The sequence below is a fragment of the Malaclemys terrapin genome, chromosome 5 (genome assembly GCF_027887155.1).
Source record: "Malaclemys terrapin pileata isolate rMalTer1 chromosome 5, rMalTer1.hap1, whole genome shotgun sequence".
Classification (NCBI taxonomy): domain Eukaryota; kingdom Metazoa; phylum Chordata; order Testudines; family Emydidae; genus Malaclemys; species Malaclemys terrapin.
In genome coordinates, this window is record NC_071509.1 from 24,776,991 (window position 1) to 24,803,178 (window position 26,188).

Genomic DNA, 26,188 nt, shown 5'->3' on the forward strand with positions numbered 1-26,188 from the left:
CTGGAAAAAAAAGTCGTTCTAGCAAGTATCACTCTGCTGCCAGCCTCATGGGTAATGTATTTGTGTACATGAGCAACAGCAGTGCTCCCTCTCTATTGCTGGGTGCAGCTAACTGGAGTCAGAACAAGATTGATCTTGCTGCTGCCAATGTGAATTGAGTTGCAACATGCCACATTAAAGGCTTCTATTGCTGATGAGTTTCAGGAATTGCAACAGAGCAGTCACATGTATCAGTCTCCTACTACCGGTATACAAGGGCTAGGGAGGAAATGCTGACAGTCACTCCCACAGTGATCACTCTGTTACTGCTCCTTTTTTCCCCCACTTGAACTTTTAAGAAACCAGTATCTTATTTTTATGCATATACTTCTAGTTTAAAAAAGAAAAACAGGGAAGACGTACAGAACGTCATATTTCTTTGTCAAATAAAACGATTTTCAAAAAACTCATGAGGCAACTTAAGCAGATCTGTTAGAGCTACTACAACTGGAATTAAGTTTGGAAATTGTGGTATTTTCCACATGTTATACATGCCAGCTGGGAATTTCAAAGGAGCTTAAGGAAGTAAGGATTTGGTTGCCTAATCCCTTTAGCTACATTTCAAATCCAAGCTGACACAGCAAAATATGAGAGAGAGAAATGGGGAACCTGATTCAAATTGTAAAGCATCAACAGTTTATTTTTAGCAACCTATTAGTTTGGGATAAAAACTGCCTTCCAATCAATTTTTGTAAGGCTGTTAATCTGATTTGGGCTCCCATTTACAATGCATGCATTAAATTGGTGCACTTAGAATAATCATGCTCAATCTCTAAGCATCACACAGTACTGGGCAGCTATTTCATTCAGTTTTCCCCTTTCAGTAAGTTTTATTTTTTAACTGTTGCTTTAAAAATAGAGGTTTGTTAGAACTTTGAAAAACAGACTATGAACCCTTGCTGAAGTTCTGTCTTGTACCTGAACAGATCTTCAGTAGAAGCATAAAGGAATTAGCGTTTCCTGTGTACTTACAAGGCCATGGTCCACTCGAAAAAATGCCATCTGACAGGGTTTATTCAGAAGGTTAGAAAAAGCAATGAAGGCATCTGCAGTATCCAAATTCAAGATCAACACTGCAGCTATGAAGGACATGCCCTGAACCTAAAGAAAAAAGATACAGTTACTGGTGAGTAACCTATTTCTACAAGAATGTTGCCTCTTCACAGTCATACTTGTGTGATGCACCACGGAGTTTTGTAAATCTTCCAGAAGGATGTGCTTATTGGGGCCACACAAGCATCCTCTCTCAGGACATCAAAATTTTCACAGCAGAGGTCCTAACAATGCCACAACCATCTCAGGTTTCAGAGTAGCAGCCATGTTAGTCTGTATCCGCAAAAACAGGAGTACTTGTGGCACCTTAGTGACTAACAAATTTGTTAGAGCATAAGCTTTCGTGGGCTACAGCCCACTTCATCAAATGCATAGAATGGAACATATAGTAATCTCTTCTACCTGAAGATGGATGAAACACTAGAGAAAGAGAAGAATACCAAGACCACCGCCAGTGTTTGGGCTTCCTAAAACATGACCGGAGGACGAATACTTACACTTCAGCCTCCTACCAGTGCCACAGTCATCACCTTAAGTCCACTGGATTTCTACCACCTTTAGTACCACAAAGGGCAGCCTCTTCAACAAATGAAGTAGGGAAATGGGAAGCACTTCATATATCTGCTTTATCATTGACTATTCATATGTTTTCCCTGTTTGCAAGACCTCAGACGTGGCATGTTACCTCAGAGTCCAGAGCCAGTTTAACATCTATTTCACTCCCTTCCTCTCTTCCCTTTGTGGATCCTTTCATTCATTTCTTTGCAGCATGGAGTGTAATTTCTATTCACTGCTAGTTGCGAGAGGTGATTTGGCTAACATATATAAAACCAATCCACTCTATGAGCTTGTCTACACACTGACTTTGTCCATACCAACTGGGCTGTAAATTCTAATGCACACCAGCATGTTGTGCACTAACTAGCCTATGTGGATCCTGCTGGCACACGCTAAAAGTTCCCAAATGCGCATTCATGTAGTCCTGTTTCTGACAGTACTATGTTAATGTGCACTAGGGAACTTTTACCGCGTCAGCAGGGTCCACCGCCTTTAGAATTTACACTCCAGCTGGCATGGACTAAGGCACCATGTATTTGAGCGTTATGCTGCCTACCAACCACCCATTTCCATCCCTTTTAGGGACCTCTGGTTTCTGATCTGTCCAACAGATTTCTTATCCTGATTTCCCTGACAATGAAGTCAAAAATGATCTGATGCTGGATCCAGGGACCAGGCCTCCTCCATGAGGAAATCTTGGACCCTCTACTGCCAATCTAAGTAGGCCTGAGTTGTGAAGCTGCAGATGTTTAGAACAGTGGGTGTACATACTGGCCTCCAGAAACAGAGGACCATGAACTATACCATATATACGATATCTGCCCTTCTCCAGTTCCTCAGGAACCAGATCAGCCAAAAGTCACAGAAACAATTATTGAAACATGGAAAAAGAGGAAAAGGAAATTCTGGTTTGGGGTATTACCACCTCCTCCACTCACACCCTCCCAAAATTAACTGAACCAGAGCCATACTGAATGCTCTAATGTCCACACCTGGCCATGGAAAAAGAATTGAATGAAGCAGTTAGAGCCACACAGTCCTTTTATAACCTGCACTCTGACTGTTCAGTGGTGTGAGGGAGCTTACGCAGCCCCAATGGGCACTGCTTTACAGAATGTTCCAGAAGCTTTGCAGTGCCAGGGCACACATCCCAGAAGTGTGAACACAGAGGCCATCTTGAAGAAGAGATAAAATTTTAACAAGCTGTCACCTCAATAAGAGTGCAGTGAAACACAGTATGTGGTTCAGAGGAGTGACTTAACCAGATGGCTTGTATTTCAATTTTCATTCAGCACATATGTGCGCCCTAGATTTTGTGGAAGTCTTATCTCTACTTATTAAAAAACATTCAAATCTAAGAATGTAACAGCAAACCATAACAGTGCACATATCCCTTGATACAACATTTTGTATAAAATGTACCACAAAATAACCAAGATGTACAGCAAAACCAAAAATCTTCACAAAATCATTTTAGAATAGTCTAGCAAGTGACCAGAAACACTCGCACATAACTGCAACATATAACTTCACTTACATAGCCAACATCAGGTCTGTAACACGTATAGGCGCCTAAAATACTGTGCAATGTGTCATGGTAAGGACCACCCTATAATGAAAAATAAAAAATTAATCATACAGCTTCTGTAAATATTCACAATCTGGGAGAAACTCCTAAGCTGTGTAGAGGATTTAGGGAATGTCTACACAGCAAAGAAAAACCCACAGCTGGCCCGTGCCACCTGACTTGGGCTCAGGCTCAGGCTTTGGGGCTGCTTCATTCCTGTGTAGACTTCTGGGCTCACAAGATCCTAGTGCCTGGGCTCCAGCTGGAGCCCAGAAGTCTACACAACAATGAAACAGCCCTGCAGCCCAAGCCCCATGAGCTTGAGTTGGCTGGCATGGGCCAGCCTTGGGTTTTTCTTTGCTGTGTAGACACACCCTTAGACACATATTCCATTAATTTTAATAAAAGAGGTTTCCAAATCCCCAGTGGTTCTCAAAAACTGTGGACTGGGACCTTAAAGTGGGTCATGACCCCATTTTAATGGGGTCGCCAGGGCTGGCCTTAGACTGGCTGGGACCCAGGGCTGAAGTCTGGGACCCACGGCGAGGGGCAGAAGCCTGAGCTCCACCACCCTGGGCTCAGGCTTCAGCTTCAGCAGTGGTGGGACTCAGGTTACAGGCCCCCCCGCCCAGGGTGGTGGGGCTTGGGTTTTGTCCCCCCGCCCGGAGCAGTGGAGCTCAGACAGGCTTCAGTCCTCCGTCTTGGGGTCATGTCGTAATTTTTGTTGTCAGAAGGGGGTCACGGTGCAATGAAGTTTGAGAACCCCTGCCCTAGACTGCTTTGAAAATTTTTTTAAACTCTTTCAACTTTTATATGGAATGCATCACTGTAATGTTACTAAGGAACATCTTCCCACGCCTATTTATTCCAAATGCATACAGTTCATCCAACAGGTTAACGACCAAAGTGCAAAAGGACACAAGCATTAGAAATTCACTACAGCTTTATGAATTGTTACATATTAGTATCAAGAAAGCTGAACACTAATCAAGTTGGTTTAGCTCTATCTATTAGACTAGCAGTAGGGTTGAGCCATGAAGAAAGGGATAGCAAGAACAGTCGCAACATATTAAGGAGGATTCCCATAAAAACTATGTTAATTTCAAGTCCTGGGAAGTCTTACAAGTTGCCATACATTACACTGAGCAGTCTTAGACTCTGCTGAAATCCTTTATACTTGTCATTCAGGAACACCAGACATTAATTTTACCACAAACTACTCATACATTTAAATACCAACATGCAAGTTCGCACTAAAGTAGACTTCTTCTACAAACATTTAGAACATAAAATAAATCTATTTCAGTGTAAACTTTTCAAAAATTTGTTTTTACTACTTAAGTGTACATTGAAAAATATTGTGTGATTAAAAATTAAATCGCTTACTTGCTGGAAAATACAGAGATTGGGAAATGTTCTAGAAATATCCAGTTTTATTAATTCCAGACTTGCTTCCCTGTCTGCTGCAGAAAATCCAGCATCTGCAGAAATCAAAATAAAATTACAGTGTTTAACACCTTTTTACACACACACACACACACACTCTGGCTTGAAGCAGTCCCATAGTGCAGGTTATTCCTGAATAAGTCTGAATGCAGTGATATCAGAGAGAAGATGTTAACGGTTGTGTAACAGTACTACTGCCAAGTCAGGGGGCATACACAAACCTGTGTACCATACTCTAGGATGCCGAGGGCCTGCAGTATTCCTCCTTTTGAAGGGCCTGCAGAGCAAGTAACCTCTCTGAAAAAGATGGTTTTTGCATAAGGGTAACTGAAATATAGGGGCTGACAACTTCTGTCCCACACCTCTAACTTCTTGCTAAAGGTTTTTTGGAAGGCACCTAAGTAAATTTTCTGCAAAAAACGTGAAAAAAAGTGATCCCATGTCACACACACCAAGTAAATTTGGTATTTTGTACATTTAATTTGCCATTGCGTTTAAATTTAAAGATTATGCAGAATTGTAATATTCCCCCAGCAACTTTTTAAATGAATTTTAAGCAAAGAAAACATGCACCTACAACATGAACTCTTCTCTCCCCCCACCCCCAGTGTTCAAACATTCCTATCTATTCATGTTTTGTCTTTCCTACTGAGTATCATCATCAACTCTAACTGCTTGGGTTTTTGCAGTGAAGGCAAGATACAAGTTGCTGCTACCTAGCACTTACACTAACCACATGTTGATATAAACTCTGGACAATGAATAGTCAAAGAAGCTAAAAAACTATATTAGATACCATCTAATATATTTTAGGAGAACGGAACGTGGAGACTCCCATAAGAAACATTTTCACTTTGTTGTGAAATGCTCTTGTATAATGCACTCATGGTTCTGCTCAACATGTCTCCTTAGAGAAGTGGTCATCCTAGCAGATTAAAGTATTTTATTTCAAGCACCCAGATTCCCCCCCCCCCCCCCATCTCTTCTCTCCACACCCAACCAACTGGAAAATCTCAGCATGCTGAGTCTGTAACAACAGGCTTGAAGCTCTCTCATGGGAAGTAATGTTATACTGAGCTATTAAGAAAGCAATTTGCTATTACTAAAGTTTCAAAGAATTTAGATCCCCGAACTAGAGAAAGAGAAAGCAACACATCTTATGGTATTACAACACAAACAGCAAATCTAAAATTTATATAAGCCACTCATCCACAAATCTTTAAGCTATTGGCAAAGGAAGGTTTTGCGAAACAATTTTTAAGTTATAGACAACTGAATTTAAAGATACTTTAAAAAGGAAAATAATGAAGTCAACTACAGCATGCAAGAGATTAACACTTCATTTAAAAACATTTTTACCCTCCTGCAGAAGTGTTTTTAATACCCCTTTACCAACCACATATCCCACATCTACTATGCTGATATTTCTTCCAGCTTTTTAAACTGTATTATTTTAGTTTAACATTTAGGAATGATTTTAAAACCACCGCCTCTTCATTTGGTAATGAAAAGAAAGTTATCACACAATATGGAATAATATTTTGCCAAATAAAACATACCTTCACATTCTCCTTCAGAGCCTCCTGTGCTAAGTGATCGCCACCTCTCTTTGGCACGAGCCAAGCAAATATCATAGAGTTCTGAAAAACAAGTACTTTTTAAAATCCATCTTCAATTACTGATTCCATGTCGGCATGCTAACAACCCCTACCTCCCCCCCCCCCCAAATAAGAAATAAAGTAAGTATCTGTAAAATAAAAAAAATAATTGAATTTTAGGTAAGTAGGATGCTGGAAGCTTTGTTTCATCGGGGTAGAATTTTGATGCAGTGAGCAGACGTAATCCTCTGTGTGGAACTGATTATATAAATATTTCTTCGCATTTGTTTGGGTAACATACTTCTGCCACTCAAAATTCCTCCCAGAACTATGACAATTAGCTCACAAACTCTTCCAATTCCATCCTATAGCAATTTCTGAGGTACACTAAACAGCCACAGAAAAGGCATATGCAGTAGAAGGAAACCACAAGAATATAGGCAAATCCACAACATTTCCCCTTCTGTCACCATTTTGGAATGGTTTAAAAAAAAAAAAAAGAAAAAAAAAAGACTGAAAAAATAACATAGTACAAAATCAAGGAAACAGACTAATGTATTACTGATATCATCACTAATGAACATGCGGGAAAGAGGACTAATTCCACACCAGGTTTTGTTTCCAAGTTAGTCTCTCCTTTACTCACAAACCAAGTGTCTCACTTCAGAATAAAACCAGTATGTGCACACCCACAGGCACTACATAATTAACAGTAATAATATGAAATATCTTATTTTCTGTTGACTCTGAAATGGGGTTGTTAACTCTGAACATCTTTATTTATCAAAGCAATGCGCAGCAATAATATTCCAGGACTATGACTCAGACTGAGCAGTGGAATAAAAATAAAAAAAATTTCCTAGAACACCCCCAAAATTAAACACCCCATGCGGAATAAGAAAGACTGTATGCACTGTGGAGCAAAACACATGGTATCCTTAAATGAAAGCAAAGTAAAGTGACCATGACTTCATCGTTCCCCCAAGTTCCAACACATTCTAACTAAATGGAAGTCTCTCTGCTAAAGCATGATTTATTTATTGATCAGTGTCTCAAAATGCAGACAGAATACATGTCAGTCTCACCATGGGTGATATTTAACTCATTGCCGATTGCCAAGCTCCAGACTTTGCCTCTCACGCTTGGAGGAATACCTTGCCACCACAATTCTCGAACTTTACGGGAGCAGCACCTGTTTAAAATAAAATGTGTTATACTGAACTATAGGTAGGAGAAGGTGTTGTAACTGCATTGGAGGATTCAGGCCCAGGTGTAGGTCAGCCTGCCATGGGCCCCCTGAGAAATCAAACAGGGATTGTGCAGCATTCGTTCATGCTTTTGTACTATCTAAACTTTGAACTTTGTTTTAATATTATCTTCTTCCTCAAACTGAAGGCTTTTGACTGGAACCCTGCAACCAAGACTGCTAGAAATCTGCCACTCTATATGGGCCAATGTGAGAGAGACAGAGACAGAAAGTGCGCAAGTGGGGAGGGAGGATTAGGAGAAGAAGTCATCCCTGATTTTCCATTGTATGAACTAGAGTCTGGACAAACCCAGGTCTGCAGTATAAAATATTTTTCCATTCCAGTGATAAAAGATTATCTTCTCCCCCATTCAAAAGCCTGCCCATGAGATGAAAATTTTCCAACTGTTAAGCTGCGTGGACTCTCCAGGGGCAAAAAGCACTGTACGTGGCTGCAACACGTGAAGTAGCAAATTTGGAGATGGAGACAGCAAGAGTCAAAAACATTTAAATGAAACCGTTCTAAACCATATTAAATTGATGGCTAATAATCCTAAGGCTGCTGTAAGGAAGATTGGGGAAGCATTCGACCACCAGGGGCAAGTGTGTTTAAGGGGGAGGCAAAACCATGAAAACATATTCACTTAAAAGCAGACTGCTGTATTAACCACTGAACCAAATGGATTTATTTTGATCACAATATTCCATTTTTCACATTTCTAAGGATCAGTAAATTGACAAGAAAGGCACTAACCAAAAGTCTATGTTATGCTTTGGTATAAACTAGAAATGGTAAGCTTTCAAAGCCTTTGTTGGTGGGATTGACTGCTTTCTTTTACAAATGTCAGTCGAAAACAAGAGTTTGAGAGACAAGTAAAATTAGGACTCTTTCAACTATTAAAACAGATTTAAATTTTTAACTGTTTTTTAATTTCTTCTTTCAGTTCTCTAGAAATTCCTTCATCATCAAGTACCCGACACATTTCAATACACAGCTGCCCAGGATGTTTTTAATCTTTTATTTGGTACGATCATGCATACTTTACTTGTGGGGGAATTCTGCATCATTGTGCACATTCAGAATTCATGTCCCCCGCAGATTTCTTTTTCCCTCTGCAGAAAATACATTCTGCTGGAGAGGTGCTGCAGTTACGCCTTTTGCCCACCAAGGGCTACTGTGACACCAGAACAGAGAGCAGCTGGCTCACTGGCAGTAGCAGCCAGCAGCATTTCTCACAATGCCCTGCCCACTGGTCCAGGTTAGAAGGCATGGGATGCGGGGGGTCGAAGGAGGGGGGGGCGGGGAATGAGAGAGAAAGAGAATGGGGCACATGAGCTTGCTGGGGATGGTCACAGACGGCTATTCAGAAAAACTAATGGAGGGGACAGACTGGGCAGGGGATGAATGGGCATGGGGTGCAGGGACACATGGGACAGAGAAAGATGTGCCTGACTGGGAGAGGCTAGGGGTCAACCAGGGTCTGCATGGGGAAGGCTCCCCAACTCCCTAACAATCCCTCCCTTCCCCTTCCCCTCTACTTCTCCCACCCAAACCCAGCAAGCCTCCAGGTTCACTCCCAGACTCCTTCCCAGCAACTACTTTCCTCTCCCTCAGCTCCTCCAATACCCTGGAGTCCCCCCAAGCCTTTGCACTGCTTCTGAGGGATGCAGGAAATATGTTTCTGCATTGTAGTTTAAATGAATTCTTATTCAAAATTCTGTATTAATATGCCTAATAAGGAATCTAGTTGTCAAAAAACATGTCCTGAATCTTTTTTGTCCTCTGTATTGTTATAGATATACTTGCTGGCAGATACTTTGAAATAAATTACCAAAATAATTGAAACTGTCAAAATAACACAATATAATCATGCCAAATAAAATATGCAGAATTTTAAAACATTGCGTACAGAATTTTTAATTTTTTTGCCACACAATTCCCCCAGGAGTAAAAGTTCCATTCAAAGTCAAATAAGGAGAAATGAAACAAATAAAACCCTTAAAAAACGTGAACATCTGAATGTAGCTGTTATGGTAGGCAAGACATTGATGTTTTTAGGCATGCTAACTGCCTGCACTGTGTCTTTTAAAAAGTGTTAGTTCTGAAAAGAGGGGTTTGGGGGGTTTATTTTAATTTTTTTTACTATTGTTTTCCGTATTTCCCCCCCGTCGCCACTTGGTTTGGCATACATGGTGTATCCCACTGTAAATTAAGAGGCTTAGTAACATCATACCTGAGCTTAAATCTACAGACACATCTGGTAGTACACCATCAAAAGCCCAAGCAGTCATGGAGAACCAAGTCCTGACAAATGGATGGCTATAAGTGTTACGTTTTCTAGTAGCTTTCTAACAGAGGTCCCAGTCACCAACCACTCCCTGATCTTAGATTATTTTTGAACATCACTGCTGTATACGACATGCTGAAAAGGTTAGAAGAAATGGACAGGAATTAAAATTCCCACACCAAAAACTAAAGCAAGATTCAGAAACTCACTACTTTTCATTAACAGCAGTAAGAGAGAAGTGGTCATTGTGATGAAGCATGTCTCTGAAACATGGGTTTTATTCTATATGCAAGGGAGACCATAAATTAATATGCTCAAGCTAGTTTAAATTATACGGCTATCTACAACTGTAGTCAGGAAACGGATGGCTACATGGCTCTATGTAATAGTACGTTATACACATAGTTATGTTCAGTCGAATTGTCTAATTTCTTAAACTCTATTAAAGGTAATAAGGAAATGGAATTAACAAAATCCCCATCATCTTTGGCAGCACCACCTGAATGCCTTCCTTAAACAGACCAATTCCCTTTGCAAGTCATCTTTGACTGCTATACACACTAGCTTCTAGCACTGTTGAAATAAAGTGATCTTGACTAATCCCTTAACTTCTCAGGATACAGGAAGTTACCGTTAAGCACAATACAAAAACACTGTGTCTTACATTGTTTCCCAGTTGGGTAAGATTTCATTGTTCCAAATTAAAACTGCATTGCCAATGCTTTCTTCCAGTCTACATCGTTCTTCCAGTTGTTTCTTTCTCCTCTGGGCTTCTTTAAGCTCTGAAAAAAAGAAAATGACAAAGTCAATACAGGTAATACAAAAGGTAATATTTAAAAAAAGCTAAGAGCCATTAATGCTTCATGGCCATAAAAATTCAACCTGTATATGCCTGAAATCACATTCACCCGCTCAAGCAATTCCAAAGAACATCCTAGACACACTACAATTTTCAGAAGTAATATAGTTATCAGGGCTGCAGAGAAGAAATGGAGTTGGAATGGCTGTAGAGAGAAATGAAGGTGAGCCTCAATCTTTAGCTGGAGATGAACATTTCTTTGGCCCTATACACAGTGTAGGAGTGCTTGTCCAATAAGCATAGCCTGGATGGCATACTTGTGTCAAGGGGCAAAAACTGCCTACAGTACAAGCAGAGAGAGGAGAGGCGCAGCACTACCTGGGATTGGTACCTGAGAAATGGATACAGTGATATGGTGCTGCACGAACAAAGGGAAGATTACGTTTACTGTTAGGCAAAAGACACTCAAAACCCCTACAGTAAATACTTTCAGTAGAGAATTAGAGCAGGCACCAAGCAAATACTGGGTTCACATCACTACATGTGGTCCTAGGCATGCTGTCCAGCAGGCTGGACATCATCTCCAAGGTCTTGGACATGAACAAATACGCAGAAGACCCAGTCTCAGGCTGTCCATTGTTACCATTCTCTGTTTGCTTCCCTGCATTGGGAAATGGTGGTGGGCAGTCAGATCTGGAGTCTGCGTGGCAGAGTGAATCCACTATTCACAGTGCCAGCTCCACCTCAAGTTCACAGCACAGCAGGGGAGAGGCTGAGGTATTTCCACTACCAAACAACTGCAGATAAGGAAAACCACTAGCAGAGCCGGGGGCACATATACCCATGTCAGTGAAGAGGACAGAGATTACAATACAAAATCAAAAAAGTGCAGTGTTTTTGTAAAGATTCCCCTCAGAGTATTTAAGCCATGGGATGTTTTTTTCTGACATGTACTGACAAAGAACCTTGCACTCATCCAATAAGATCCCATTTAAAATATCCCACCTGAGGGATGCATTTCAATATAGTTCAGTATTAGAAAGCAATTAAATACAATGGCCAATGATTTTTCAGTGGGTTTGTGGAATCATGGAATTAGTAACTGTCACACAACTTTAGCTCTTCTCTGGAGGATTTTAGCTTCTTTTTTGATAGACCATCTGAGGAAAAGTGTCTGGATTCCTCTAGACTGAGGAGCTGCAAAAGCACCACAACTGGCTGGTGGATAATTCCCCCAGCTCAGCAGAGGCTGTATACTTCTCCCCTTGCAGCCACTGGCCTAATGGTAATCTCCACAGCCATTTGGAGATGCTGTACTGAGGAACAGGCCACAGGCAGCCCAGTTAAGGCCACTGTAAATTAGAGCAGCCTAGAATTTAAAATAAATAAAATAAGCCTTTAATTTATGTCAGGGGTCGGCAACATTCGGCACATGGCTCGCCAGGGTAAGCACCCTGGCGGGCCGGGCCAGTTTTATTTACCTGCTGACGCGGCAGGTTCGGCCGATCGCGGCCCCCACTGGCCGCGGTTCGCCATCCCGGGCCAATGGGGGCGGTGAGAAGCGGCGCGGGCGAGCGATGTGCTGGCCGCGGCTTCTTGCCGCTCCCATTGGCCCGGGATGGCGAACCGCGGCCAGTGGGGGCCGCGATCGGCCGAACCTGCCGCGTCAGCAGGTAAATAAAACTGGCCCGGCCCGCCAGGGTGCTTACCCTGGCGAGCCGCGTGCTGAATGTTGCCAACCCCTGATTTATGTCATGCTCCATCAGCCCACAAACTGACCTAGAACCTGAGTAGCGAAAGGATCATTTAAAACTACCTTTGCCCATTTTCCTGGATTGTACTTTCTATAAGGGGCAGCACTGAATCTGTTTGTCATATTAGAAGGGCAGATATTGAGGCAAGTATATTTTTAGATTTAACATCCCTTTACATTTCCTGATGTAAGAGTAAACCCATCACCTCTTTTTTTTGCTTGCACCACCATTTCTTCGTACTGTTGTCTATGTTTCTGTGCTTCTTCTGCTGGTTTTGCAGGGAGGTTCCTTGATTAAAAAATGTAATTTTAGTTTGGCATGCATAACTTTAAAATCTCTGGGCAAAGTAAGGCAGAAGCATAATACTGCGACTTGTCAGTTTTTTAGGGAGATTTTTCCACAAATGACAACAAAAGATAAGGAAAGAACACTGACAGCATACAATCATTCTACACAGAAAAAATGCTGAGTAATTTCCTTTTGTTTTGTAATTTGAGCACTCTTCAGTGAACACACTGAATAATTTTCGCAAGCCAATAGAATATACTAATGCTTATCCAGTTTACGTGTTTAAGGCTGCTATACTGAATCAGAGTATTTTCTACAGCTACTTGTCAAGGATGCAAAATTTTCATTCTATCCACCTTCTTTCTTCCTGTCACAGATCCTCAGTACACAGAAAGAACAGGAGTACTTGTGGCACCTTAGAGACTAACATTTATTAGCGCATAAGCTTTCGTGGGCTACAACCCACTTCTTCGGATACTCCTGTTCTTTTTGAGGATACAGACTAACACGGCTGCTACTCTGAAACCTGTCAGTACACAGACTCCACCCACATCCCCTCCTTTACCTGTGCAGTCACATCTCCCAATTCTAACTAACTCTCTCCCTTCTGCTCTCAGAGACCTTCCTCCCTATTTCAAAACTCTGTCCCTAATTCCTCTCCTCACTCCTCCAGTTGCAAGGGTCCCCTGTTCCCCACCACTACTAGCTAATCACTGAACCCTAGGCCAACAATTTGGTGTTAGTTCAATTACTAAAAGCCTGGATTATATTCTCACTGCACAAAAGCACATTGTCATACAAAGATCTTTATTAACTTAGAGTTAATGCTGCTGAAGTAATTAACATAAACCATTATACAAAATATACTACAACATTATCCAAGTATTAAGACAGGAAGTGACTAATAAGTTTGTATGTATTCTATTATCCTTTACAGTTTATACATTTAGTTAATACTGACATGTGACAATATTACCTCACTCATCTGGTCTCTAATTCACCTTACACATTCCTTTAACAACTCTTGCTCAGAAGACAGCTATCCACTCTCAACATACACATCAACATAGATATGTTTGAACATCTAAGTCATTAATTCCATAATTATTATATTTGTGATGTATATAAACTAAAAGCATTCATAATATGTGTCTTGTGGCTAAGAGTCAAGGTTGTTATAGGAATGGCTAAGATGAGTTTTCGTGCAGCCATGTATCTTTAACCATGTATCTTTAACCACAAAGGTAATAGGTTATTCTACATAAGTCACTTCCTGTCTTCTTAATGCCTTGCTTTCTTACAGGTGATGCTGTAGCTCTATAAGTTGCATAATGCTTGAAAGGGAAAACAGGGAAGAGAGGGAGTACACAGGGTTCACTGAATTGCCAAATAATCCCATTTAAATTTTTTTTGGGGGAGGATCTTCTCACTTAACCTATGCCTCAGGTATTAGCCATACAACGTGTGCCATGATTAAGGTTTGTGCCTTCTGAGGATGTTAAAAGTAGAGGGATCCAAAGAAAACATTAACAGCAAGTTTACATTTAAGAGTTTTTCTTCTTCAACTTCCCCACTCCCTGAAGTAGGCGTTGGAAGGGGAATACAGATGACCCCCAGGCTGTGCTCTTTGAGGAAGAGGAAGCAAGGAAGTATGCTGTACTGTCAGGGGAGACAATGGCAACACAACAGAATGCCTAGGCCACTGCCAGTACTGAAATATCAATTATTTTGCTTATTGCTCAAAACACCTGTAAGGCCTTTGTAGGAACTTAGCTTAACTAAGGCAAAGTTAGGAGGGAGGGGGAAGCAATCACAAGGAGCGAGCCTAACTCTGCGCCCTTCCTGATACGCTGGGGTAAGCATCTGTGAAAAACAGAAAGTCTCTCTATATTTGACTTCTGGTTTGTGTGTGTCGGGACACATGAGACTGCAGACTCTGCAAAACCACATCTGTATAACTAACAGCTTAAAAATGCTTGCTTGATTGATTGTTTTTCTTTGATTGACATGTTGATGTGATTGTAGCAGTTACTAACAAAGGGAGTAGACAGGTCTGAGGAATTTGGATTTGACTATCTGAATGTGACTTGGAATCCCCAGTGACAGGCAGATAGCTGACCACTTGAGCCTTGTCATTTGACAATTCAAGACCCCTCCAAACCATGGGTAACTATTGTTTGGGGGTGCTCTATAACGTATTGTATTTGTATGTGCTTGAGACTAAATAAAGCAGCAGTTTCGAGTGAAGGCATTCCTGTGAGAGTGCAGGAGACTAATAAAATAAAGGCTTTAAGTGAAAGCACTTGACTTTGTGCGATTTATACCAACCATCTAGCAGACGGAGGTGCTGGGTCTCTGATTTATTTCCTAACACTGCCTTGCAGAGAGTAAAATTACCAAGCATTCTGGGTTTAGGAAACCCCAGGTAACAGTACCATAATGAGGAGGATCACTGAACCAAAGGAGATGTCCACAGACAAAGCTTGGACCAGAGCATAATTCCTGGTGAAGGTGCATATTCATTCCCAAGTAGCTGCTCTGTATATTTCTGAAACGGTGATTCCCTGTATGGAGGCTACTGAAGCCACTGGGGTGCTCATAGAATGGGCCCTGATGGTTTGAGGAGAAGGGGCTTTCATATGATCATAGCAAAGGATGCTGTAGGAGAAAATCCTTTTAGAGAGTCTTTGGGGGGAAAAATACTTTCCCCTTCATTCTTTCAGCAATAGCCACGAACACCCTTGGGGACTTTTGAACGGGTGCTGTTCTGTGCAGGTAGAAGGCTGGAGTCCTATGCATGTCCAAGGAATGGAGTCTTGTCTTCTCCATGCTGTGGTGAAGCTTAGCGTAAAACACTAGAAGGTGAACAGTCTGGTTAGGGTGGAACTCAGAAGGCCACTTCAGGTACGAACTCTGGATGTAGCTTCAAAGAAATCTTGTCCTTATATACAGTTTTTCACAAGGCAGGTCCACCACAAGGACCCCCAAGCTCCCCAACCCTTCTAGCAAAGGCAACTTCTGTCAACAAGGCAACTTTCAAAGAAAGGTACAAGGGGGGGGGGAATAGAAGGCCAAAAGTTTGAACGGTGGCCTCATGAGAACAGAGAAGACAAGGTTCAGATTCAGACAAGGACTGGTTTCAGAGCTGGGGGGGGGGGGGGGAGAAGAGAGAGAGAAGAAATGTCCTTATGACGCCCTTCAGTAACTTTGTATTAGTAGGATGATTAAAGCTTGAGTAGCCCTCTACCTGATTACCAAGGAAGTAGAGTTATGGCAAGAAAATCATACACCAGTGATTCTCACCACTGCACCAGGAAGGCATCCCCTCTGGAGCTGAGGCCTTAGATGCCTGGGGAAGTAGTAAGCCAGGCACTTTGTTATGCTGTGTTGCGATATCCAAAACACGACCACCCCCACCCTGCCAACATTGTTGAAAGATGTGCTGTGCTGTTGATCGGTGGCGTTCCCATATCTGTTCCATGTGTAAATGCCTGCTGAGGCTGTCTGCCAGGGAATTCATCATCCCTGGGATGTGTACTTCTGAGAGTATGATTCTGTGCTTGATGCAGAAATTCCAGAGGTGGACTACCTTTTTGGGGGGTGGGGGAGAATCTTGCTCTTTCCTTCTTGTTTATATAATAGATAGGTAGTTGTCCAAATGTGTATGGACTGAATGATGGGTACGAAGCCTGCAAGCCATTCCGAAACTGCTCAAAACTTGAAAGGTTGATATGTAGTCTGGATTCCTGAAGGGACCAGGAGCCTTGGGCTGTCTGGTCATCAAGATGTGCTCTGCATCCTAGCAGGAAGGCATCCATGATGAGTGTCTTTGTAAGTGCTGCAAGAAGAAAGAGCCAGCCCTCTCCCTCCCCCCCATCCTACATGGTATTTGGGGGATAGGTTGTCCACAACCAGATTTGAAGGCACTTTAGTTGCAGTCATGCAAATGGAGTGACACAGTACACAGAGTCATGTGGCCTAAAAGGATGAGGCAGGATTGGGCTGAAGAGTGAAGGCTAAGGTGAAGCTGGTTGAGGAGATCCCTCATGGGGAGGAATCGGTTGTGAGGTAAATAGACCCTTCCTGTGACTGAATTCCACCCCAATTAATACTGTGTTTTGTGTGCGTGTCAACATGAACTTGTCTAAATTTACTTGGAGTTCTAATGAAAGAAATAGTTGGGAGTGCAGTGATGGTTGTTGCTTGTACCTATTGGCATGACTGATCCATGAGCAGCCAATCACCCAGGAAATATCAGTCTTCCTTGTCTACAAAGTGAAGCGGCCACCACTGCAAGAACTTTCATAAACACCCTTGGGGCCATCAAGAAGCTGAAGAGGAGTACCTTGCATTGAAAGTGCTCTTGGCCCACTGTGAAGAGCAGAAAACTTCTGATAGCAGGGGGAATATCCAAATGAAAATATGCATCTTTCAAATCAAGGGCCATAAACCAGTCACATGAGTAGAGGGAGGGTATTAAAGGCCAAGTTAAAGTTCCTTGAGAAAAAGTTCTTTCCTACATGAGGGAATGGTATTGGCTCTATTGTTCCCAACTGAAGGAGGAAGTCAACCTCCTGTTTGAGAATTCTCTTATGGGAGAGGTCCTTGAAGAAAGATGGGTCAGAGAACTGGGAGAGAAGCGAATCTAGCTGGTAGCCATTTGATACAACATCCAGGACCCATTTGTCCATTGTAATAGTGCACCACATCGGAAGAAAATGGGCCGGGCAGTCACTGCAGGGCATGGTAGCAGGCATTGTGGAGACTGGTTGTTGAACCTCAGCTGGGACATCAAAAATGACTTTTGAAGAGGTGGCAAAGTGAAGGATGGTGATGCAGGGTGCCTATCTCGCTGCATCCTCTAATTTCTTGGGGGGTTCATACATCCTCCGTTGAAGGAAGTATGAAGGCAGTGGTCAATGTTGAGAGAGAAGAGGCCTGAAGTATTTGCTTCAGGGATGGCAAAGTATAAACATCCTTAGAGTGGTAAGATAGCTCAGAGTGGCAATCCTCAAAGGGAAATTCCTCCATGGTGATTTGGATTCCTCAGGGGAACCACAAGGTCTACAGGAACAAAGTCCGTCTCATGACTACTGAGGTAGTCATTGGAGTGACACGGTGTCAAGGGATGCCTGGAGGGAAGATTCTGTAACTGGTTATCCCGGATAACCAGAACTGAAGCCTGCAATCCTGAGGGTGTTTGTTCTTTAACGCTGACAGCTAGTTGTAATTCAAAAAAAGTCACACTTGAACAACAAAAGCATGGTAATTCGCCATTCAGAATGCTAAGCTAGCTGAAAAAAAACATCTTCCTTACAAAGAGGTCAAGTCCTTTGGCTGTAGTGGATTTGGACTGGTGTAGTTGAGTTCTTCTAACACAACCTGGACGACCAGGGGATTGGGATTAGGGTCTGAAAACAGGAATTCCGCTCCCTTAGGGAGAATACAGAGGCATTTTTCAGCCCTCTTTGGCATCTGGGCACAGGTAGCAGCAATGTGCCAGTTCACTCTGGCAGGTTCCATGACGGCCTCATTAATTGGGGGTGCCACTTTAGAAGGAACCATATCCTAGATGATGTCCGGGAACGTGTGGACTGCATCCTCGACCTCTTTCAGTGAAATCTGGAGAGTCTGTGATTCTCCCAAGAAGGGCCTGGTACTGTTGAAAATTATCTGTGGGTGAGGGAAAGGCTGATAATACTGCCTCATTGGGACAAGATGAAGAGAGTGATACTGGTGAGTCTGGTAGCACCAGCAGTTATGGTCAATCCTCCATCCACTGCTCCTGTGGGGACTGCAGTTCTCCATCTGGTGGTAACCACTGCTTGGTGTGGAAAATAGGGTCCTCATATTCAGGTGCCCAGAAGTATGGAGCCCAGAGGCCCAAAAAGGATGATGGGCTGGGCTGTTGGGGTATGGAGGCAGACCCCATAATGGGTATCATTGGTCCCTGGGCCACAATTGCTGATGGTGCGAATGCAACGGCCAGCAGAGTGGATCTGGAAGCCCTGTCTAGGTTGATAGCTCTATATCAGGCATCTGAAGGGATGAGTATCAGTTTGTTTTCATTGAATGAACAGTCCTGCCCCAACACTATACAGGAGTCGCCACGTTAACATATAACATATTTTATGATTGAACACATATACCTAGCACTTAATAAAAGACTTGACCACTGTTCTGTATGTGCAAGAAAAATACTACGTGCTTTAGCCCCATCACAGCCAGACAGCTTTATAAGCTAAGGCCTGGGCTACACTAGCAGGGGGGTTCGAACTAAGATATGCAACTTCAGCGACGTTATTCGCGTAGCTGAAGTCGAAGTATCTTAGTTCGACTTACCTTGCCGTCCTGAAGGCGGCAAGTCGACTGCCATGGTTCCCCCGTCAACTACGCTTAACTCCTCCTGTCGAGGTGGAGTATGGGGCGTCGATTCAGGGATCGATTTATCGCGTCCAGATGAGACGGGATAAATTGATCTCCGATACATCAAACACTACCCACTGATCCAGAGGGTAGTATAGATGTGCCCCAAGTAACTAACACGATATATTGGTAGACAATTTGATAAGAGCTATTTTCACTGTCATTAAACAGTGGAAATGCACTTGTGAAAAATATGTAATATATTAGTCTACATCAGGTTTTGTTTTCATTTACTCTTATCTTTAAACTGCACACACAACTACTTTAAATAGACTATTTAAAATTCAGCCTGCCATGGTGATTTAGGTTTTTTTTAATCTGTTTCTGCATGCAGTAAAGCCAGACATTCAGCATAAATTCTCCAAAAAAGCATATGTAGAAGTAAGAGACAAACCACAATACAGTTCTTTCCAAGAAGTCTGATATGGGTTTGGTTGTATAAGAATACTTCTGCGTAAAATAAGAGGATAAGCCAATCTATCAAGTGCCTGACATCCTTCATACTGTGACACTGAACCCACCACAGAGCATTCTCTGGTACACTGCTTCATTATTTATGAGGATTGGACATCTACTGTGCCAGCGACACATTACCCTTGCTACCCTCAGATTCTTCAGCAAGTGCTTGTTAATTTTTTATTCTTGGGTTACGTTAAAGATGAACTACTTAGCCATTCATGTTTGTAAGCTAATTAAAATTTTTTTTTAAAACCACCACCACCACCACCGTTAGACAGTAATTAGTTCTTTTTTTTATACAAAAAGATTGAAACTTACAGTAGATTTTATTAATATGCCTTAGAAATATGCCATTCATTTATTCAGTAGTTCGGAAGTTTGGGTTTAAAAAAAAAAACAAAAAAAAAACCCCCCAACAACTCATCTGCTTAAATAATTTATAGTCATAAAATATGCACAGTGAGAAAGGTTTTTCCATCCTAAGTTTAAGAGGCCTCTACTATGGTAATATGCAGAACTTACGCTGGCCTGTCTTCTAGAATAAGCGCTGTGGTGGAGAGGGGTTCAAAGTCAAGATTTTTCCTCACATTCTGTTTAGGAGAGAGTGGCTTGTGAGCTCGTCCAGTTTTTTCTTCATATTCCTGCACAAAAAGAATATAATTGGTTACACTGATGGAGAATATCAAAGCCGTGCACTGTATCGCAACAACTACAGAAACATGCAAGATGAGAACACTTTCCGGAAAACTTATGAAACCTTTCTGTACAATTCATAATCAAACTCCAATTATCATTTAAAAAAATGTCTTGAATCAAAGTCAATAGTAATCCCCCAAAGTGAAGACAACACAAAATTGTATTGAGTAATGGTCTAATTCCCTTCATTTTTAAAAAGTTAGTCTAAATTCATTTCTACAAGTAATATTTTAAAAACTCAAGTTGAAGATTGTCTATGAGCTGCTGCTAAGAGTGATACTTGAATATGCTAAACATTTTACACTCATCTTTAAGATTTGATCTATTGATGAAGTGCAGAAAAATCACTATTTCATGACTGCAGACTTCCAAACCAAAATTCTTTAAAGCAATAAACACTTTGTCTTTATATCTGGCTCTAAACTATTTCTCCTACTCAAACCATTTGTAAATATATCCAAGCGGAATGAAGAGGAAATACTTTAATTGTGGCTAAGCAGAAAACCTATTTATTGCTTATTTCATTTTGAAATATTATTTACATTAGGCCTAAGGTTCTAAACTTTAAGACCCAGCATAGTGCCATGTCTAAAACTCAAACTACCTTTAATATTTTTTTAAATGTAGTTTTAATGGATCCTTATTTTGATAAACCAACTCATGTTCCACCCTACTATGGCATGTGAACCAGTGAGTTAGGCATATCACCAATGATGGTATTCTACAAATAAAGCTAATTTTAAAGTGTTCGTATTTGGTCTATGAGGAAAAAAAGTCAAAATTACAAATACTTAATGTGTTAAATTCTTATCATATAGTCTGCCACCTCACAAATGCAACACTGTCTGCAAAATCTGAGTGCTATAAACAAGTAATTTGTGGGTGCATCCATGAGACTCTTCTACATTCTCATTGATGAAAACTTCCTCCAAAGAATACTGAGAGGCTGATTTATTTATTTTAAACCACCATGTAAACTATATAGAAAACCACTAAGGAAGTATTTTTAAAAGGCCTTAGTACAACTGAAGCAGGCTTGGTCATTCAGGATTTCCAAAGTAGGTACCTAATTTACTGAATGGCATGAAAAGTACTTTTTTAAAAAACGCAGCATCTTTGCTTTCTCTGCTGAAACAGATGCAGAATAATGTGACAGTCTGTTTTAGCTCCATTTACACACTACAGACCACATTAATAGAAAACTGCAACATCTCTGCTAATGGTCTGCCATAGCAGACAGCTGCAACACACTAGAAACAAACATTTTTAATATTCTGCCTCAGCCGTGTGTATAACCATTAATATTTGCACCAAGAGGGAAGGCCAAAGGTCTTCTCCCAAACTCCCAATCCCTTATTCCTTCATGCTTCTGCCATGCTAAATCATAGAAAAAAAAGTTATATAATTATTACATGTAATCTGGACCTAGTATCTGACATTTTAAAGTAATATGAGAAGTGGGGGGAGAAAAGAAGCATTTGGAAACCACCGATAGAGAAGACAGGACACTGTAGGACTGTGGAGCTGTTAGGCCAAAGTTAGAGGAATCCCCAATTTTCCTGATTTAGGAACACAAATTGCCATATTAGGTTAGACCCATAGTCTAAAGATTACCAATACCACATGCTTCAGAGAAGGATGCAAGATACTCCGCAATAAGCAGTTATTCCTTAACCTGTGTATATGGAAACTTTATTCCTAATTCCCTTCTCAAAGGTGGTTTCTGCCCCCAAAGCCTGAGGGTTTCCATCAACTGCAGTGGATACAGAAGTATTTGTACTCTCTTTCTCTCCCCAAAGAACGAGTGTCATGTTTCCACAGCAATATGAATGAAAAGAGAGCACTATGATCCATCTGGAAAATCATGGTGCTATCATGAGGTTAATTTCCAATATGTTAAATACCACTGTTGTATTAGTTTGACTTCCAAAGAGTAGCAGCCACCAGACTGATTTAAACTATCATGAACAGTATTTATGTATTGGCTATTTAGTTTGTACTGACTAAGCTCTTCTCTATGGAAAACTATATCCAGAGTGTAGAGAAGAGGTACAAAGAAATGTGCCAAGGGTGGAGACACTAACAGATTACGTACTTGGAAACTCAAAGATAAAATAAAGTTGCTGTGCTTAAAATTTTAACAACCCCCTGGAAAACTACTGATCATAACTGAGATAGAAATGCATTAAAAGGCACAATGCCAAAACATGTCCTCAATTACACTATCATAAATCTGGAGTACATCAGTTTTACTCAGTTGAATGAAGCTGTTACAGTTAAACTCCACTCCCTCTCCCAATTTCTCTCTATCAATTACAAGCCTGCATTTTATTCTTATATGACAAAATTAGTTGTTTTTGAAAATTAACTTAATCAAACATTAACACGTATTACTGCTTCCAATGGCCAACTGATCCTTGTTCCTAAATTTACAACAACATTTTAATTGTTTGGATTATTACTAATAGAAAGCACATTAAATTAAGTTAAAAAGAAATTGAAGATGATGTATGGAACTCATTATATATTGCTCTTCCTAAAGCATACACAGAAGACCAACTTTTAAAAAAAACAAAAAACACAATTTTAAAAAGGAATGAGAATTAAGTGACCTGCTTTATGGAATTTGTGAAAAGACATGTTTTAGAAAGAGTTTCATTCAGCTGAAGAGTGACTGAAAAACAGAGCTGTTTCTGGGAGGTTTAAGGGACTTCACACAATGTTCTGGAGTGGGGATTTTGTTTTCTGTATAGAAGAACAGATTTTGAAAATACTTCATTCACACAAGACCCATTTTTTCCAGCCCAACATCTTTTCCACCACACACACTCACTCTCTCTCTCTCTCTCTCTCTCTCACACTCTGTTACTATATAAATAGGATATTGAAATACCAACAAATTTTAGAGGTTACTTTGTTGTGGTTATTTAAGATGCTGGCTCATTAAGAGATACTATTATTCCACCCCCTCTAAAGCCCAAATCCTCCTCCTCTATATTTTAGCAAATGTCTTTGGATGTTTTACTGAATACTACACAGTAAAAGAGACCAGTGAACTTGTACCATCATCAGCATGCTCCTAAAATGGGAGTGGCACATTTTATAAAACAAGCTGTATGAATTGTCAATAGTATTTTTACCCTTTCAAGCAAAATCCAAAAAGGAGTAAAAATGACAATATTTGACAGTCAATATTCACAACTCATTTCAAAATATTTTTGTTATGTTATTAAAAAAATCAGAAGACAACAGCTTTTAAATAATCCTCACGTTAATGAACAGAGGATGCAGTCTCTGAAGATACAGCTATGAAGTAGATTCTGAACTCTACGCAAATTCACATTAAGAATATTTGCTGATTGAGAGTGTAGCAAGAGCTGTACATGCAGACATACTGTAGCTAGCAAACACCTCTTGAATTGCTGAACAGCTCTTAAGTTTAATTACTCTTGCTTGTTTATAAATATATACAGATTAAGAGATATTAAACCAATATAGTAATAGATATACATGTGCAACTCATATAGGATGAAACAACCATTTGAGACTTAACTCTCCAAATAAAACTTTTAAGGTATATGCTGTGACAGCAGGTCTACTTTAAAATTTTAAGTGAAATGACAAAAATAGTTAAACAATAACATGCACACATTTTGCTTGCTTTACACCTCATTACCAATAAAGATTTTGAAGCATGATGCATAAGAGGTCTGGAAATTATTTATATTGTGTGTTTATTTCGAAAGCTACTGAGTTAAAGACTAAATGTACCCAACATCTGTTTTTAATCTTGCTAAAGGAACAAAACAGCCTGATTTATTTTTCATTTAGCAGTGGTATACTCTCCTTAATCACCACCTTCATGAAGATATAGTACCTCAACGTATTTCATGTTGAAACAATCTTGCTCTGCACAAAGAGAAAATATTCTCCTTTTGAGAAGTTTATTTTACATATTTTTAAAAAGGATTTTAATACCTACAAGAGATTATCTTAAGGTTTACATTTTTAACTATACATTTGAAAGCTACTCTCTAGCCTATTTTGTTTTTACTAGTAATCAGCACAGTAACAGCTTCCCATTCTCCGTGGTGGTGCTGCAAATAATGTACTATTTTAATATACTGCCTAAGATGTTGCATACATTCCGAGCATCATGTCCGATACATTCACTCACCATGAAAGCCGCAGTTCTTCAGAGACAGTTACACTGGAACCCCATTTCACCTTACATCATTTAAGGCCTTGCTGATTCAATAATATAAAATTAAAGACCTTCATTGTCTTGATTCCACAGAAAAACCACTGAACATGCATGCATCAAAGAGATCAGATACCATTAAAATTTAAAAGGCTATCCTATGTTCCTCCCTCTTGCTTGCTTTCTCTTCCACAATCAAAGCTGTCTGCAGTTGAATGCTCCAACACTGAGGAAGCAAGCTGCAGCAGTCATGTTAATCGTCTGCAGATGTAACACATCCAATCAGTTCTCTCCTTTTCCTCCTGTCATGCCTTAATTTACAAAATGCACACAAGAGAGGACAAGAGCAGATCTTTATTCTACAGGCAGCATCTCATTACATCAATGCACTGAAGCCCATCTGATAGTACAATCTCTAACTAAACAAGAAATCAGAAAATATTTAAGAGTTAAGAAAAATTTAACAAAATGTTGCTGCATTTGGTAATGAACTGCAAATTCAGTATGTTTTTAGAAAGCAAAAAGGACAATGTTCAAATTCATTCAGCACTTTCTATCCTGTACCTCAAATCTCTTAATCAATGTACACCTAAAGCCAATGTGCAATTATTAAATTGCAGCTATGGGTAGGGTGTAATTGGTCTTCCATTAAATGCTAGCAATTCACAACACAATGCTTTTCATCTTTCAGATTTTTGTTATTGTGTATTCTCTAGAGAGTGAATGTAGCAGAAACTATTCACCAGAATTTGTTTCACAGGCATCCTAGGCTAGCACTGAGTCCAGGCTCAAGATATAAATGGCAATTCATTTTTAAAAATGAACTCCAAATAACCAAGGAATGGAACACTTCTACCAAAAATCCCCCATTCCATTAATTTGACATTAAAATTGTAAGATCAATCACACTGAAGTCAGGAAATTTAGCTTTATGGTTTCCATAACAAGTGTAACTTGGTCAACTTGTTCCTAAATATATGTACTACTTTCCATTCCATGCCTATGCATGCAAAGAAAAAAAAAAAATAAGGTAGGCGAAGAAATACATTTTATTGGATCAACTTCTGTTGGTGGAAGGGACAAGCTTTCGAGCTACACAGGTTTGGAGAAGGTGACCTGGGTGTCAGAGCACCGTGTAGCTCAAAAGCTTGTCCCTTCTACCACCAGAAGTTGGTCCAATAAAAGATATGACCTCACCTACCTTGTGTCTCTCAGACTTATATCCTGGGACAAACATGGCTACAACACGGCAAACATCTGAATTAAAAGGTGGTCTATAAAATAAAAAAAAAGGAGAGTCATGCTTTTTTATTTCTTCACCTGGTATAAATGCTGCATGAAATATTTTTGGATTTTTCTGCCTTTTTTTAAACTTTGAAAGTGTCAGGAACATCACATCTAATCCTCTACTTTTACTTGATGTCTACTTAGATTGAAAGATCCCAATTCTCTGATCTTCCAAGTTCCCTCTAAGCTGCGCGGCCACGCAGCAGCCTATTAAATGCTGCACAGGTGCTCAGGGCTGCCACTGGGAGAAATGCCCCTCCCCTGGCCCAGACCTGCCGCAGTTGGGGAGAGGTGCCTATCCCGCGGCCCAAGCCCCTGGAGCTGCCACTTTGGGGAGAGATGCTCTCCTGCAGTTGCGGAGCTGCCATGGGGCATCCTGCACCCTAAGCCCCTCATCCCCAACCTCACCCCAGAGCCTACGACTCCAGCTAGAACCCTCACCCCCCGCACACCAACCCTCTGCCCCAGTCCTGAGGGCCCTCC

General features: G+C 40.7%; 1 protein-coding gene across 3 annotated transcripts in view; it reads right to left on the reverse strand.

The window, feature by feature from the left end:
• Window positions 1-26,188, reverse strand: part of TBC1D14 (TBC1 domain family member 14) — a 106,576-nt gene that overhangs the window by 22,955 nt on the left and 57,433 nt on the right. For 2 of the 3 annotated variants that reach the window (XM_054029205.1, XM_054029206.1), the window contains 8 exons: window positions 20,044-20,162; window positions 12,554-12,636; window positions 10,460-10,577; window positions 7,347-7,453; window positions 6,223-6,303; window positions 4,604-4,698; window positions 3,188-3,259; window positions 1,012-1,140 (listed from right to left, as the gene is read on the reverse strand). In XM_054029205.1, coding sequence (XP_053885180.1) covers window positions 1,012-1,140; window positions 3,188-3,259; window positions 4,604-4,698; window positions 6,223-6,303; window positions 7,347-7,453; window positions 10,460-10,577; window positions 12,554-12,636; window positions 20,044-20,162 — 804 coding nt within the window. Of the gene's footprint in view, window positions 1-1,011; window positions 1,141-3,187; window positions 3,260-4,603; window positions 4,699-6,222; window positions 6,304-7,346; window positions 7,454-10,459; window positions 10,578-12,553; window positions 12,637-20,043; window positions 20,163-24,394; window positions 24,595-26,188 lie in introns of those variants that run through there. The other variant, XM_054029207.1, reaches the window with a different exon arrangement.